General features: G+C 40.6%; 1 protein-coding gene and 1 long non-coding RNA gene across 5 annotated transcripts in view; one reads left to right on the top strand and one right to left on the bottom strand.

Annotated features, from left to right (window-relative positions):
* Nucleotides 1-13,884, bottom strand: part of ADK (adenosine kinase) — a 419,027-nt gene that overhangs the window by 56,614 nt on the left and 348,529 nt on the right. For all 4 annotated transcript variants that reach the window (XM_075935762.1, XM_075935764.1, XM_075935763.1 and 1 more), the window contains one exon: nt 5,849-5,884. In XM_075935762.1, the coding sequence (XP_075791877.1) occupies nt 5,849-5,884 (36 nt within the window). The remainder of the gene's footprint in view (nt 1-5,848; nt 5,885-13,884) is intronic.
* The window catches only part of LOC142830479 (uncharacterized), a 154,797-nt gene that overhangs the window by 98,062 nt on the left and 42,851 nt on the right, over nt 1-13,884 (top strand). The gene's annotated exons all lie outside the window — the stretch shown is intronic.

Raw genomic sequence — 13,884 nt, 5'->3', positions numbered from 1 at the left:
TTCTATCACTATTCAGGCACTGGAGATATTTGCTATAGTAGTCACAGATCAGCCACGTGCCATTATGGGCGCTCTCAGCATACCACCCCCTCCACAAACTTATCAAATTTAGTCTTGAAGCCAGTTGGGTTTATTGCCCACACTGCTCCTCTGGGCAAAAAACTTGACTCCTCATAATTAAAACCTTCATCTCTTTTGAACCTGAACTTGGTGATGGCCAATGTATATTCATTTGTTCTTGAGTCCAGATGCTTAACTTAAGCAACGCCTATCCCTCCCTGGTATATACCCCTCTGACGTATTTATAGAGAGCAATCACATCTCTCATTAACCTTCTTTTGGTTAGGTTACACAAGGCAAGCTCTTTGGGTCTCCTTTCTAGTATTGGCTAGCCAAAACAAATTTGGACCAGATTTTGCTATTCTTACTGCATGTGAGGAGGAAGGGAGAGTGATAGTAGGGATGGGACAGGCAGGTAGTTTCCATTTTGTTTTACCATTCATTGTAAGTGTGTAAGCCATGCCTACATGGCTGTACTTCATCTCAGTTTATGCAGGTTTATCATGTATCTTATCCTAGCTTTCTAATTCAGAATTAACTTCCTAAATGATTGTGGAGGACATAACAGAGACCAGGATCATAATTGAAAATATTACTACATACTTGTCAATTGCGTTGTTTTGGTCAAGGTTACTCTGTACTTTTTAAATCTAATTCTGGGTGTTTACATTTCCTGACAATGTCATTAGAAGGTTAAACTATTTTTAAAATTGACCTCTAGCAGGGTATTCCATCCTGAGTTTGTGGCAGGGCTCTTGCTACCTTTGCTACCCCAAGTCCTTACCATAGCTGCTTTTCTGTCTGCTAGACTGTCCAAAAATGGTCCAGGGCAGAAAGCACAAGGTAGTAATAAGGCAACCAAGAAGCAACAGCTGTTTCTGTCTCTTAGTATAAAAGAGAACTATGGAGAGAAAAAACGGATTGTGGATGGCTTCTTCCTTTCAAAGCTGACAGGAGGAGAGATGCAGGATGACATGGGAAGAATGGGACAAAGAGACTGGAAGATAAACTTCCCCACCAGAAAGACAAAGAGAGGAGAACCACATCTTTCCTGCTTGAGGGAAGAAAGAGAGAAGGGTTACATTGTCCTATTCTCCAGGAAAAGAAGGGCGAGATGAACCCTGTAAAAATGCTATAGGACCTCTCCTAAAGAAGATAACTGCACGTAGCAGACAGGGGATGTTTGGAGGCAGATAATGGCAGGCCTACATTGGTTGAGACAAATATCCAAGCTATTAGCTGTTTTTATTAAAATCCTGAATCTGTACAGGCCATGAAAAGAGGCACGAAAGAGAAGAGAATAAAACATCACACAGCTCAAGGAAAATAATGCTAGAGAAGAGGCTATCAGATTTAACTAGGAGGTGTTTCTTAGTGACAGTCATTAGAGAGTTCATGGTTAAGAGGATGAAGGAATCAGGGAATTTGAAGACGTTTGGAGTAAACTAACTTGCTTAGATTTCAGAGTCAAAGGAGATGAGAACGATGGGGCTATGGTTTGAGAAAATGGTGTGATTAAGAGAGTAGTTCTTCAGGGTGAGAGATTACAAGGGTATCCTTGAAAGCAGAGAGGAAGGACCCAAGGGGGAAAAGATTAGCTGAGGATGAAGGTAAAGGAGGAAATGAAAGGCAGTAAGATAAAATAGAAGTTTTCAAGCAGATCTAAACTATATGTGAAGCTGGAAGTAGAAGTAATAAGCTGTCTCTGAGTTACACAGGAACAAAAAAATTGTACAAAAGACAAAATTTCAGATCAGGGTAATTTAGTGTCCTGTAACTGTTGCTGCAACCTTTGAATAAAATTGGGTATTATCTTTTGCCTTGAGAATAAATAAGTTAATTTTCAGGCCAAACTAATCTTCCTCACCAAAGTTATTGAGTAAAAGAGGAGAACTAAAATGGGGTCGTTATAATCTCAGTGTGGGAGAGTCCTTTACCTCTTCAGGGTTTAGCTTAGTTTCACCATTATGCACTGTAATGTGTTGTGGTATTTTGTGTTACATAGTTCAGTAAAGTGAAAGATGAATTACAAGTGAGGGTTTTATCTTAGGTACCTGTAAGGTGCTGTCTTTCCTCAAGTTTGTAGAAATCATTTTTATCCAGCCAAATTACTCCATACATAATATCATGAAATACCTGTAGCAAAGATTATTTCCTACTTTTATTGGTAACTTGCATTGTATTATATTTGAATTCTTATCAAGGGTATGGTTCGGAATCCTTTACTCCCTCACATATATGGATGAGTGCAAACCCATCATTGTTTTATGGCCCTAAAGTATCTAAAGGAGTGTCATAAATCCACATGATGCCCACGAATGCTAGATTTTACATTTGGATTTGGCTCTGAGTTAGCTAAGGAGGCATAAAAATGATACAGGGGCAGGCAGCTCCCTACTGATTAAGGCATCTGATTCAGTACATCTACAGTAATGGTTTGATTTTTTTTTTAAAGGTCTGCCGTATTCTAGGAGACCAACAGTTTTGTGTGGAAGTGGCAGCAGGGCCAGGAGCTGGTTGGGCTGGTAGCAGGGGGATTGGCAGCTAGCAGCCCAAATGGGACGTTGGCTGTGGGTAGCTGTTGGTAGCAGGGCTGGACCAGCAGCAGGGGGCTGGCAGTCCTGCCCTGGAATCCCACATGGGCCGGCGCTGACCTTCCTGGTCAGGTATACTCCCTCATCTGGGACCGGTCAGAGGGATGGACCTAGGAAGTCCATCCTCTAGTAAAGATCTGGAGTAGGCTTTGAAGGGACGCTGTAGAAACCCCAACAATGAAGGTTTTAAAAACTGTTTGGATAAACAAATGTCTCTGATGGTCTAGATTTACTGCAGCACAGAGGCTGGACCTTATGCCTTCTCAAGGTCCCTTTCAGCCCTACATTTCTATGATTCTAATATTCTATCACCTACTTGAAAATACCCCGTTTTTTGCTCTGCCCAATTCCAGTTCTTATCTTACTTTCCAGTGCTCTTAAAGTTGTCTCTTCTCGCTGCAAATCACTGAATCCATTTTAGGGATTGAGGTCTTCTTTAAAAACCATTATCCAAAATTTACAAAGAAAAACAAAAAAAGAATGTCATGTATAACAGCTGACTCCCAACTCACCTTTCCTCAAGGCTAAACAATGCTTATTCTCTGCCCCCCCCCCCCCCCCCCCATTCTGGTTTGCTTGCTTATAAACTGCTAGTCTATCCATTTCTTTTTACATTAGACTTGGTTTTAAGCCTGGTTAGTTTACACTGTGCTTTAGTGTATGCATTAACAGGTGTGTTGTGAGCAAGACACGAGAAGTCATTCTTCCGCTATACTCTGCGCTAGTTAGGCCTCAGTTGGAGTAGTGTGTCCAGTTCTGGGCTCCGCATTTCAAGAAGAATGTGGAGAAATTGGAGAGGGTCCAGAGAAGAGCAACAAGAATGATGAAAGGTCTAGAGAACATGACCTATGAAGGAAGGCTGAAAGAATTGGGTTTGTTTAGTTTAGAAAAGAGAAGATTGAGGGGGGACATAATAGCAGTTTTCAGGTATCTAAAAGGGTGTCATAAGGAGGAGGGAGAAAACTTGTTCATCTTGGCCTCTGAGGATAGAACAAGAAGCAATGGGCTTCAACTGCAGCAAGGGAGGTTTAGGTTGGACACTATGAAAAAGTTCCTAACTGTCAGGGTGGTCAAACACTGGAATAAATTGCTCAGGGAGGTTGTGGAATCCCCATCTCTGGAGATATTTAAGAGTAGGTTAGAGAAATGTCTATCAGGGATGGTCTAGACAGTATTTGGTCCTGCCATGAGGGCAGGGGACTGGACTCGATGACCTCTCGAAGTCCCTTTCAACCCTAGTATTCTATGATTCTATGAAGTACAAAACTCTCCAGCAGGCATTTCCAAATTACTCTGTGCCAAAGCAAGCTCAGAAAACATTCTCAAATATCAGTGGCTTGGCTCAGCTTTTTCGTTTGATTCTCACATATTATTTATGAAATATCTAACTGAGGTTATTCTACTTCCCCTTAAAGTCCCTTTATGGTGTTGGGATTTTGTTTTCAACCCAGAAAGGGAAAACAAGAGCAGACACTTATCAAACTGTATATATAAGTGTCAGCAAACTTGACATGTCAGTTATTGCCAAGCAATGGGCCAATAAGAGATAAGATCATAATCACTGTGCACTTTACTGATGTGGTCTAATCAAATGTGGCAGATTTAGGATGTTCAGAAAAATCTATGCTAGAATCTCTATGCAATGCTAATGGAAAGGTTAACATGATGGTGGTTAACAGACACCAGCAAAAGTGGTCTGTCACTAGGACTGAATTTAAACCAGGCACATTCAAAGTGTTTAGCTCAAGGTGGCAATAAAAATATAGAATGGGTAGGCTTAATACACTACTTCCCCTCTTTTTTTTAATAGTCTAGCTACTACTAGGTCCCAATAATTTGTTACACTACATGTGGTACATGGAATATTTGCAAAATTCATTTCATTGACAGAATAAGTGGAAAATGTATTTTTGTAACAATACAGATTATACAAATGAAACCTGACAGTGATAAAATGTCTGATTTCTACAAAGCAATTGCAAGGATTTACGACACATACATTGAAATGGGACAGCCCACATTTTTAATATCCAAAACACGGATATACCTGCTGGGGAATGAGCCTAAAGAAATCTAAATTGAGGAACAAAGGATATGAATCTCTCTCTCTTCTTTTGTACATAATCCAACACATACAAAAGTGGCATGTTCTCAAATCAACCTATGGGGTCCTAACTGTGCTGTTCCTATTAATGCAAATGGCAACAAGAATCAAAGCTCTATCTATACATTTGTACTGAGAACATATTACTTGAAGTGAGTCGGATTCTTATTAAAAAGTCCTGAAAGGGATTTACATGTGCTCTGTTCTGCAATTTAGATTTCAGTAGGATCACTTAACTATCAGTAAAATTAGTACAGTTGTCGTCACACTAATTATAGTGTTTAAGAGCAGCACATTTGGAGATGGCTCTCTAGTCCTATAGCTGATAACTCTCCGGATTAAGTTATCTGAATTTAGCCAGTGAGAAACTATAAAAAAAGTAGTCATTCAAATAAATACATCAAGATACAAAGTCGACATCAAAAGCTCTGAAAATCACTGTAAAATCAACAGGGTTTACTTGAAAAGAGAGTGTTAAGTGAGGGATTGTACATTCTGTAGAACACAGATGGAAAACACCAACTTGTGTGCATGCAGAAACAAAAACTTACACCACCCTTCCAAAAGAGGCTGTTTGTAGATGCAGGGTTCACATTAATCAGTTCCTAACCATTTTATATACAACCTTTCTAAAATCCATTTGCATAATGATAATCCGCATGTGGCAGGGTTTAAGTTATTTAAACGGTGTTATATTTCACTATTTAGTCTTGCTTCACCACTGCTTTAGCAGCGAATCCTTATGGAGTGTAATGCAGCTAATGAGGTAGCTTTTTAGCTGAACAAACTGACAGGTCCCATATCTGCAGAGGCAGCTTGAAACCGTGCCCAACCTCTCGGCTTCCCAAGAGGCTTTTCAAAATTCAATAAATAACATCTGTAGGCGATGTTGGGTGCAGACCTAGCAGAGTGCGTCATAACACTGAGCTGGCAGAACAAAGAAACCATGACGACTGCCAAGTTTCCATGGCAACCGCTGCGAGGCTTGGAGAGTATAATAGCACATCAATCACTGTCCAAAAGAACTTCATTATCAGCAAGAAAAAAAACCTTTAGGATCTGTTTAGTGTGCAATTGTGGGTTAACTCACCTCAAAGCCTTGCTCTCTAGCAAAAGTGGCAGCTTCCTGAAATAATAAAAAAAAGAACAGTTAATTATAAAGTGCTAGATAATGAAGAAATAACACATTTTCAAACTCATTCAGGCAGTTGTTCTTTTACACAATTATCTCAATATATCCATATACAGTTGCTCAATTTTGATACTTGCACTAAAAGGCTCCCTTCCACCCCCGCCCTTCACAAGACAGCAGTATATTATCAACGGACTTCAGAAGTTCATATGAAGAAGGTGCTATCTGTATTTTTCTCTAAGCTGGCACATTTACTTCTGGTTGTAGTAACTTTAAAAGCAAACCTGGGCATATGGCTTTAACATACATTCTTAATTAAAAAAACATCATGCCCTTATATGTGCATTACACTTCATTAAGCCTTTTTGAAAAATTATTTGTTGGCTACTATGCAATCAGAAGATAGGATTACATATTATTTAACCAAAATGAGATCAAATCTTTATGGCAGCATCACATGAGCTTTTTAAATACTCTGATGTCTTAATCACAGTATCAGGCACTGTAAATATGTTTTTTTCCTCGAAGAGCCGGAGAACCATCAGGGAGCCACAGTGTTCTTGTTTCTTACTTCTATTAATTGTTCCAGTCATAGCTATTGTTTTTCAATGAAAGAAGACAGAGGATGATAGCAATGTTATTTTCCTATCCACTTTCCAGCTTAGCATAAGCAAATATTGCAGATAATTGTCAGGAGTCTTTTCACCATAACTTGCCTTTTTCCAAATTAACTTTGCCACCTGATATTAATGGATGGATGGGTCTTGAGCTGGAATAGCAAGATGATTCAACTAAACTAAAACAACTACCATTTAAGGCAGTGTGCCTAGGCATACTAACAGGATCTGTAGGACAGCTTTTGGAAATGCCTCACTTTTCAGCAGTACGCTGGGGAGGGAAAAACACACATTTGTGAACCGATGTAACCTGCCAATTTTTTGACAATTTAAGAACTTGAAGTGGATGCAATTGATTATAACAACAGTAAGGTCAGGTTAATAAAATGTGATAAGCTGAACAGCACAACTCCTCAGGCTTCTCACTGCAGAAATATAAGGCTGCCCAGGTTAGTCTTAGCTGATGTTGACAGAAAAACTGAATCATGGGCCTGACAATTGGGTGCAGGCAAGGTTAGCCACTTTGACAATTTACTTACAATAGAATTCTTTCTTGTACATCACATAGTCAATGACACTTGCTAGCCTGGCTGTCAAGGAAGAGTGTAGGGTTCAAAGATATCATGCAGAGTTTCCTAAACCAGCATGTCATTAACAAAGCCTCTGCTCATGAAAAAAAGGAGTCTGCAAGCCTCTACTATAAAGTGATGCACTCACAATGAACTGCAATGCAATCAGGAAAGGCTTAGACGGGACTGGGACATGGAAAAAGCAAAAAATGAAAAAAATAGAGTCATAAGCTGCAGAGAGAATATGAAAATGAACTAAAAACCATGTTTTGTTGCCAGATTACATTTTTACCTTGTTTTTAGTTATAAACTGAAATAAGAATTTATACTTACTGATCTCTCCTGAGGGGCCTTCTTTAAGGCCCCAGAGCAACAAGACATTAACATCTGTGTTAAACTATTGTTTGGACAGGAAAGTGGATACCAGTCCACTCTTACATCCGTGATGTGCAAACTCTTCCAGTTAACAGTATTTCTGTTTCCTTGTATGGGAGAGAGACTTTTAGGAAATTCATCTTAATTTTCTGGAATTAGGCCTTCTCATATAACACATGCAGTTTGAAAGTCCTGGCCCATCCACAAAAATGTGTAAGCACTGATTTTCCTTCTTATAGCTTCATCTTTTATGCTGTCTGCTATTCCTCCTGCTACATAACTCATGGTAGCTGGTTTATACAGCCACAGATTTTCCTATAATGGCAGAGCAACGGTAATGTTTGTCTCTTTCCTGACCCCGTAGCCCACAATCAACAAACCCATCAGAACAACACTTGAACAGTTTTATCTCAAGAACTGTGGGCTTGATCCTGAGATACGCTCAACATATGCAACTCTCTATGAAGGATCACACGCCCATTTAAAAATAACCTTAACCCTCAAGAGTTCAAAACACAATACTGAAGATTTGCAGATTAGGGTTTGCCGAAAAGTGAGGTCTCAGATACCAGGGATAGTTCAAAGTAAGTTAACTGAACAGAAGTGGGGACCATCCCACTGCACCTTAAGGTTGGGAGGGGAGAAGGGAATAGTTTTATGGGCAGAAAGGGCTCAGAAGCTGCTGCAAAAAGCGGAGTCAGTCAGCACGCTGACATGGACTCATCAGCAGAGCCTGAAAAAGCTGGGGAGGTGAAATGGGACAAGCCCAGGGGGAGAAGTTCTTTTCCCCCAACCAGGTGGCGCAACACCCATATTCCTTTTTCTTGAGGTTTGGTCAGGACCTGCTGCGGGCATCACACTAGCTGCTCCATTTTAGGGGGACCAGGAAGGAATTTTTCCCTCACCACTAGACTGGCTTAGGTGGAGTCAGTTTTTGTCACCTTCCCCATAAGGGACTTGTGTGTGTGGGGAGGCCCTTTGCTATGGCTAATAAGGAAGGAAATTAGGCTATGATAGTGCAGCTCATTATGTAAGTGTGGGGTGGGATGTGCAGTACAGGGGCTCCACAGGGAATGGATACGGTGACCAGATAAATGGCTCAGTAAAGGACTTTAAAAGGTTTTTGTTAACTGAGTGCAATGGAAAGGAGATTTGGGGTTCCTATAAGTGGCCTGGCAGGGAGCACCCCCCCCTTCCTTATATCCCACCTTAACCCTCATTTGAGTAGGAGAGGGTTGGCAAGGTCCCAGCAATCGGTTGGCTGGCGGACCCAGTCTGAAAAAGAGGGGGGGCTGGCAGAAGCCGCGAGCAGCCATCGAAATGATCATGGAGTTATCTGCCCTGTGTACTTCTTATCTGCTGGGTAGTTCTAGATACTGAATAATAAAGTTGCAGCCTGATTAAAACCATACCAAATGTCTCCAGTCTTCATTTATATTCACAATAAGAGGGAAAAAGTGAAACAAGCAGTCCCCATCTGTGCTGCCTCAGGGTGCCTCACACTGAGCGTCACATCTCTAATAAAGTAGTCAGGTTAAAATCTAACCTTGGCATGGCTGTACCATGTGGCGTCCGTAAGGGTTATGATAGCCAGTCAGGGCAGGGCGTTCCCTAGTGCAGGTGATAATCAGTATGATAATCACTATATTTACAGGCTTTCCATTTTATATCTGACATCAAGACTCACAAGGAAGGAGGGATTAAGGAAATAAACAACCTACACAGAGACTTTACTGCTCCCCGGAGAATGCAGCATTTTCATTCATGCATGACATGCGACAAGAGTAAAGCAAAACAGAAACAAAACAGAATTTCTTAGGAGGCTGGATAGTGTTTTTTCCCCACTTTTGATAAACTTTCACTGACTCATATTTTCACACCACCACAACACTTGCTTTCATAAAAGCCCCATTTTGTGCTCAAACTACGATGCATATTTATAATAATTATAGTCCCATTTATACTATTTTTGTACTGCCTATCAGAGCGGATTTGTTACTGCATAGCCCAAACTAGAAATGGAACTGGTTTAACAATAATGCATCATCAAGCTGGGGAAAACATTCCTTGGTAGTACACGGAAATTCACACGGTAAAAGAGTGTTTACAGGGCAGTTTAACTTGAGTAACATTCTATCACTAAAATTAACACACACCCTTTCTTTGGTGTAACACTGAACAATTTACACAGGAAAGGGTAGATAAACTAAAGAGATAACAATAAAAAAGATAACTTCCTTTAGTTCCCACCACTGCTATTATGCTACATCTCTTTTGCTAGCTTAAAACCATTTACACTTTTGCATGCATTTTATTGCTTGTTGGGTTCCTAGTACTTATTAAGTGGCGCTTGTCTATAATCTAGACTGAGACTAATTGTATCATGGCTAGTTAAAATTCTAAAACCTTTTATAACCAATAATATACAACTATTTGTTTATGAGTAAACAGAAACATATCCTCTGAACACAGGATTCATTAACCTCTACTTTGTTATAGGCATTTAACCCTCTGTTCAGCAAGATTTTTATGATTACAGAGCTAGATGGTTCAGCCATCAATGACTGTATATCTCTTTGCCATAACAAACACTAGGTAAAATACATATTAAATTTTCTTGGCACACAGAGTTCTTCTTTTATTGGTACCAAGATTATATGGTAGCTTGATTAAATTATACCCAAACCAGTAACAAAATGAAGGCTGGATTAAATTTAATTAATTTAAGCCAATATAAAACTCATACAGTTCCCTTTAACAGCACTTAAAACTATGTATTGCTGAAATCAACTGACAGACTTGATAAAAAGTGCCTGCAATGGTGCTATCTACAATCCACATTTTGACTTTTAAACCCTAAAAAAATCAGTAAATGTAAATGTTCATTCTATAGTTAAAATCAACAGTGTCATACTTAAATGATAAAATAGCAAAAAAAAAACCCGATCCACAGGATGTACAACCTAACCTTTCCCCAAATATCTCACTGAACACCATAAAACTCAATCACTTTTTGCAATGTTTCTCTCATAAGTTTGCCTCGGTAAAAAAAGAGGGGGGGATATCGACTATTTATAGGGGAGTTCTCATTGCCGCACCACAACAACTCTAAGCCTCCTGGAGTTGATGTTGGAAGCCATGAAGGAAGCTCAGGTCATGGTCACAACATTTTCTGTCTTCATTTGCTGAAAGTTTTGGCAAGACAAAGTAGCAACATATCAATGGATTCTAGAACATGAATAATTTTAAAGCCTCTCTACCCCCTACACACAGTGGTTTTACCGTATTAAAATGCTTCTCCCAATTCCAAGTTGATTATGAGCAACAAAACTTTAATGGATTCTGAAAACCTCTAAGATCATGCAGTTTGAGTCTGCATTTAGTAGAACCACTGATTCACCATTTTACTCTTATTACTATCTTATTTAACCACTTCTTGAGTATCTCTACCATATCCTATAGCAATCTATAACACTGTTGAATTGCTCTTACTTACTTTTACAGACTTCTAAAGTCTAACCTAAACTTTTCCTTCTTTACCTTCAGGCTATTGCTCCTTGCACTACCAGCTTCTGAGAATTGTGAATTATTATTTTCTTTCATTTATATTGTTTCCATGAAGGTATTAAAGACTATGATCACCTTCTCAGAGATTTCTCTTTTTTTCTACACTATAATCATTTAGTCTTCTCAGTTTCTCTTACTAATTCTCCCCGAATCCTTGTATAACTTTGTCGTCTTTGAATTCTCTCGTTTTTCTATATCTCCTCGTTTGCCATAATGAAATGCTAGTAGCATAAAGTTTTACTAAAGTGAAACCCTAATTATCTAAATAGAAGTGGAGGACAAGACAGTAATATAGATAAATAAGGATGCAGTTAAGAGGGAGAATTTTTAACATAAAAGATGCACTTTGGAAGTTGGATACATCGTTTTCTGAGAGGGGGTTTTCTGATAGGAATGGTTCCGATAATCTAAGTTTTATTGTAGTAATAACACAGTGTGTTTGAGCAGGGTCATTAGAATATATATCCATGATATAATCACTCATTTATTTTGCCCAGAATCCACATACATTTTTAAAAAATAAACAGAAGAAATTAAAACCCTTTGAGTATGCTTTGGTCAAAATGTATCACAGAGATATCAGACAGGTAGCTCTACTCAAAAATGATAATTTGTACATACATTTGTCCCTCCTGGATATTGTAGACTAAGGAAAAAAACATCCCACCTCTTCTCCTACTTCTTTCTCTGACCCTTGCTGGCAGTCCCCTTCTACATGGATTCACGCTTAATTGCATGCAGGGTTGTTTTCTCTTTCCTTGCTTGCTCCATGAATTAGAACACAAACTTTGTGCTTCCAAGTTTGCAGTCTGGCTGGCTGCTCCTTCTGGGTAATGTAAACTTCAAAGGTACTGAACTCCCTTTGACTTTCAGGGGGAAATTTGGGTGCTCAGGACTTCTAAAAATCAGGCACCTTTTTTCCTGAAGACTTCCCCCCCTTCTTACACTTATACAGAAACCTGGTAGCTAAGAATATTGCTATCAGGAGCACCAAGAATCCCTTACACGTGCCTCTCTTGTAACAGACTCATCATTGTGTGGGAGTTAAACTTGCCTTTGAGTAGGGGGTGAAGTTTTTATTAAATGCCTCAGTAAGCTGTGCCACATTTTCCACTCTTTCAACTGCAAACCAGGTCACACTATTAAATATGATCCTGGAAAAAGCATCTGTCTTAATGTTGATGTAAGCAAGGTCTGAATGAACTCTCCCCTGCCCATAGACTGGGAGAGGCTTCAGGAGCAAAACTGTACTTACATGGCCATACCTACCCTGCATAGATATCCAGTAAATGGAGCAGTAATGTGCAAAGTGATCAATTTTGGCTGGTGTTGGGTTGTGAATCAATTTAGTATGAAGTGTGGGGATAGTGAAATGCTGTTGCCAATGTTATTGTCTTTATAGTACGAATACAGGGGAGCAAAACTGTGTTTAGCCTGTCCCAAATGAGGGGTCACCCTCAATATTCCTCTTAATTTTTTATGTCCATATGTGGAATGACTAAGTGATGTGCACCAATATGGAGGTGATGTATCACATGACAGACGTCACTCTGTGTGGCAGGGATGGAACCAAGGGGTTGGAGTGTGGGCAGGGTTCAGAGTTGGAGGTAAGGGCTCTGGGGTGGGGTCAGGGAAGAGGGGATAGGAATGCAGGTTGCCCCTGGGGAGAGAGAACTACCCTCAGCTCTCTCTCTCACTGCAGCAGCTTGGGATAAGGGGAGAGACATCTCTCCACAGCTCTAGTGGGCACAGCTGGAAGTGGGGTGCCTGTCCCCCAGCTGGGGCATTTATGGTCTAGGTGGGGTGGGGACTAGGGAAGGGGTACCTGTCTCTCAGCCACAGCAGCTCTGGGGCATCTCTGGGTTGGGTGCCTTGGGTGGGGGAAGAGATGTCACGGCCAGGGGAGACGAGCCCGTCCTTCTGCCCCAGGATCAAGCTGCCATGGCTGGAGGAGACGGCCTCGGCATGGAGCTGCCGCTGCTGGGGCAGAGGAGGGGGTCAGACTGGACCTTCTCTGTGGGCACAAATCGGATATATGTAAAGGGAATACTCAGAAGCCCGTTGGTGAACATTTCTGCTTGCCTAACCATGATCTGACAGATCTACAGGTGGCGGTCTTGTCACAGGCCAGCTCCTCAAGCCAAATTCACAAAGAAAGCCTGGAATTACATTACATATACACAAATTCAATTCATATGCTAATGGACTGAATCTTGATTTAGGTTGGTGGGGCCTCTACCACTGAGGGTGCTAACTACTTTCTGAGTGGTATCCTTCCTGTCTTAGCAATCTACATATTGACTTTGATCTTTATCTGCTTAGGTTCAGCACCCATTCTCCAGAAAAAACAGGAAGGAGGGTGGGAGACAGAGCATCATTCTCCCCCTCCCCCCCACCCTTTCCCTTCTATTTATTTCGAGTTTTCAAATCCCCTACTCGTAACTCCGGTCATCTGAAGAAGTGGGCTGTGCTCACGAAAGCTCATGATACCATCTACAAGTTTTGTTAGTCTATAAAGTGCTACCAGACCATCTGTTGTTTTTTTCTGTAACAGACTAACTCGGCTACCCCCGAAGCACCAAGTGTCCGTTATTCCAATCAAATCATAGTTCTTTAACTGGGGCCACGGCTTCTAATTCTTCCTGTTTGTTTCCCAGGCTTCTCGCAATGGTGTATAAACACCTTAGATAACCAGTTGATCACCCTGCCTTCTCCATCTGAATCAGGGGTCCTCCTTTGTTACTTGTTCCTCCTTGTGATTCTTCCCAGTGTCCAACTTCCTCACTTACCTCAGGGCTTTGGTCACCATCCCCCAATGAACCTAGTTTAAAGCCCTCCTCACTAGGTTTGCAAGCCTGCCTGCAAA

Source organism: Pelodiscus sinensis, chromosome 8 (assembly GCF_049634645.1).
Source record: "Pelodiscus sinensis isolate JC-2024 chromosome 8, ASM4963464v1, whole genome shotgun sequence".
Lineage (NCBI taxonomy): Eukaryota > Metazoa > Chordata > Testudines > Trionychidae > Pelodiscus > Pelodiscus sinensis.
The sequence above is the reverse complement of the archived record's forward strand: the minus strand, read 5'-3'. Positions and strand labels throughout refer to the sequence as shown.